Source organism: Eimeria acervulina, genomic scaffold (genome assembly GCF_000499425.1).
Source record: "Eimeria acervulina Houghton genomic scaffold, Eah_scaff1045, whole genome shotgun sequence".
In the NCBI taxonomy this organism is placed as follows: Eukaryota; Apicomplexa; class Conoidasida; order Eucoccidiorida; family Eimeriidae; genus Eimeria; species Eimeria acervulina.
Window position 1 is genome coordinate 1 of NW_013550412.1, and position 1665 is coordinate 1665.

Genomic DNA, 1665 nt, shown 5'->3' on the forward strand with positions numbered 1-1665 from the left:
GAGGTGGGGAATACCTGCTGCTGCTGCTGCTGCTGCTGCTGCTGCTGCTGCTTCTGTTGTTGTTGCTGCTGCTGCTGCTGCTGCTGCTGCTGCTCTGAGCAGCGGGAGTCCCTCCGTCAATTGATCCCCTTCCTAGATTTGTTTGCTGCTGCCTGCTGATATACTGTCTCCTGGCCACTTCAGTTAAATGCTGCTGCATTTGCTGCTGCTGCTGCTGCCCATTCTGCTGCTGCTGCTGTTCTCCTTCCTGCTGCTTCTGCATTGCTGCTGTCGCTGCAATTGCTGCTGCTGCTTCTGCATTTGTTGCTGCATTTGTTGCTGCATTTGCTGCTGCATTTGCTGCTGCTGCTGCATTTGCTGCTGCTGCAGGTGCCACGGGAGGTGACGGTGCCCCGACATGTTCCGGTGTATAGGCAGGTGGATGTACCCGTTGCTGTTCCTGTTGCAGTTAAAGCCAAAGGCGACCCGTTAATTAAAACAGAAGGAGGGTTAATAACTCTCAAACACTTCATTAATCAACACCATATCATTAATGTCTCCCCACAGCAGCAGCAGCAGCAGCAGCAGCAGCAGCTGCAGCAGAGGGTGCAGCAGCAGATGAACCAGCAAGATATGCAGCAACAATACATGCACCAGCAACACGCCCAACAGCACAATCAGCTGCAACAGCAACAGCTGCAGCAGCAACACATGCAGCAGCAGCAGATGCAGCAGCAGCAGATGCAGCAGCAGCAGATGCTGCAGCAACATATGCTGCAGCAGCACATGCAGCAGCAGCAGATAGGGATGCAACCAACTTCTCCCCCGCCCCAGCAACTCCAGACGCCGCTGCACCACTCCCAGCTGCAGCAGCAGCAGGTGCAGCAGCAGATGCAGCAGCAACTACAGCAACACCACCGGCAGCAGCTGTTCCTGCAGCAGCCTCACCACCCGCAACAATTGCACCTGCAGCAGCAGCACCTGCAGCAGCACCACCTGCAGCAGCAGCACCTGCAGCAATTGCAGCAGGGAAGCTCGACTTGGAGACATGGAAGCCACATCCCGCAGTCTCCTGCTGCAGCAGCTGCAGCAGCAGCAGAACCAGCACCGGCTGCTGTTGCTGCTGCAGCAACAACAGCTGCTTCTGTTATGTTGAACAGCCAACGCCAGCAGCAGCAGCAGCAGCTGCTGCGCCGCATCAGCAGCTCTCCAGGTCCCAGGAGCCCTGCTAGTATAACAGCAGGAAGCACTACTGCTGCTGCTGCTGCTGCTGCTGCTGCTGCTGCTAGTGGAGATACAGCTAGTGGTGGTGCGCCTACTGTTGCTTCTACATGGGAGCTGCAGCAGCCTGCTTCGAGCTACGCTCACAGTCACTACCTGCAGCAGCAGCAGCAGCAGCAGCAGCAGCAACAAAAGCAGCTCTACAAACGCTACAATCCTTATCCAAACAGCCCCCGGTAGCCACAGCTGCGCCCTTCATTGCTGCAATGTGCTGATAGGTTCTTGCTGCTGCTGCTGCTGCTGCTGCTGCAAGCCGAGGCAAAGCAGCAGCAGCAACAGCTTCTGCAGCAGCAAAGGGAATCCAAACAAAATGTTAAGTAAATGCTGCCTTGGGGCGCAGCCAGAATCTGTTTTTTGCTGGAGCTGCTGCAGCACTAGCAGCAGCAGCAGCAGCAACATCAAGTG

General features: G+C 56.2%; 1 protein-coding gene across 1 annotated transcript; it reads left to right on the top strand.

Moving 5' to 3' along the window:
* Window positions 1-369: 369 nt before the first annotated feature.
* EAH_00054520 (hypothetical protein) lies at window positions 370-1440 on the top strand (the record flags this gene model as incomplete). Its single annotated transcript, XM_013397775.1, has 1 exon — window positions 370-1440. A coding segment is annotated over one exon (1071 nt), but the record flags the coding sequence as incomplete, so codon positions are not given.
* Between the last annotated feature and the right edge of the window lie 225 nt (window positions 1441-1665).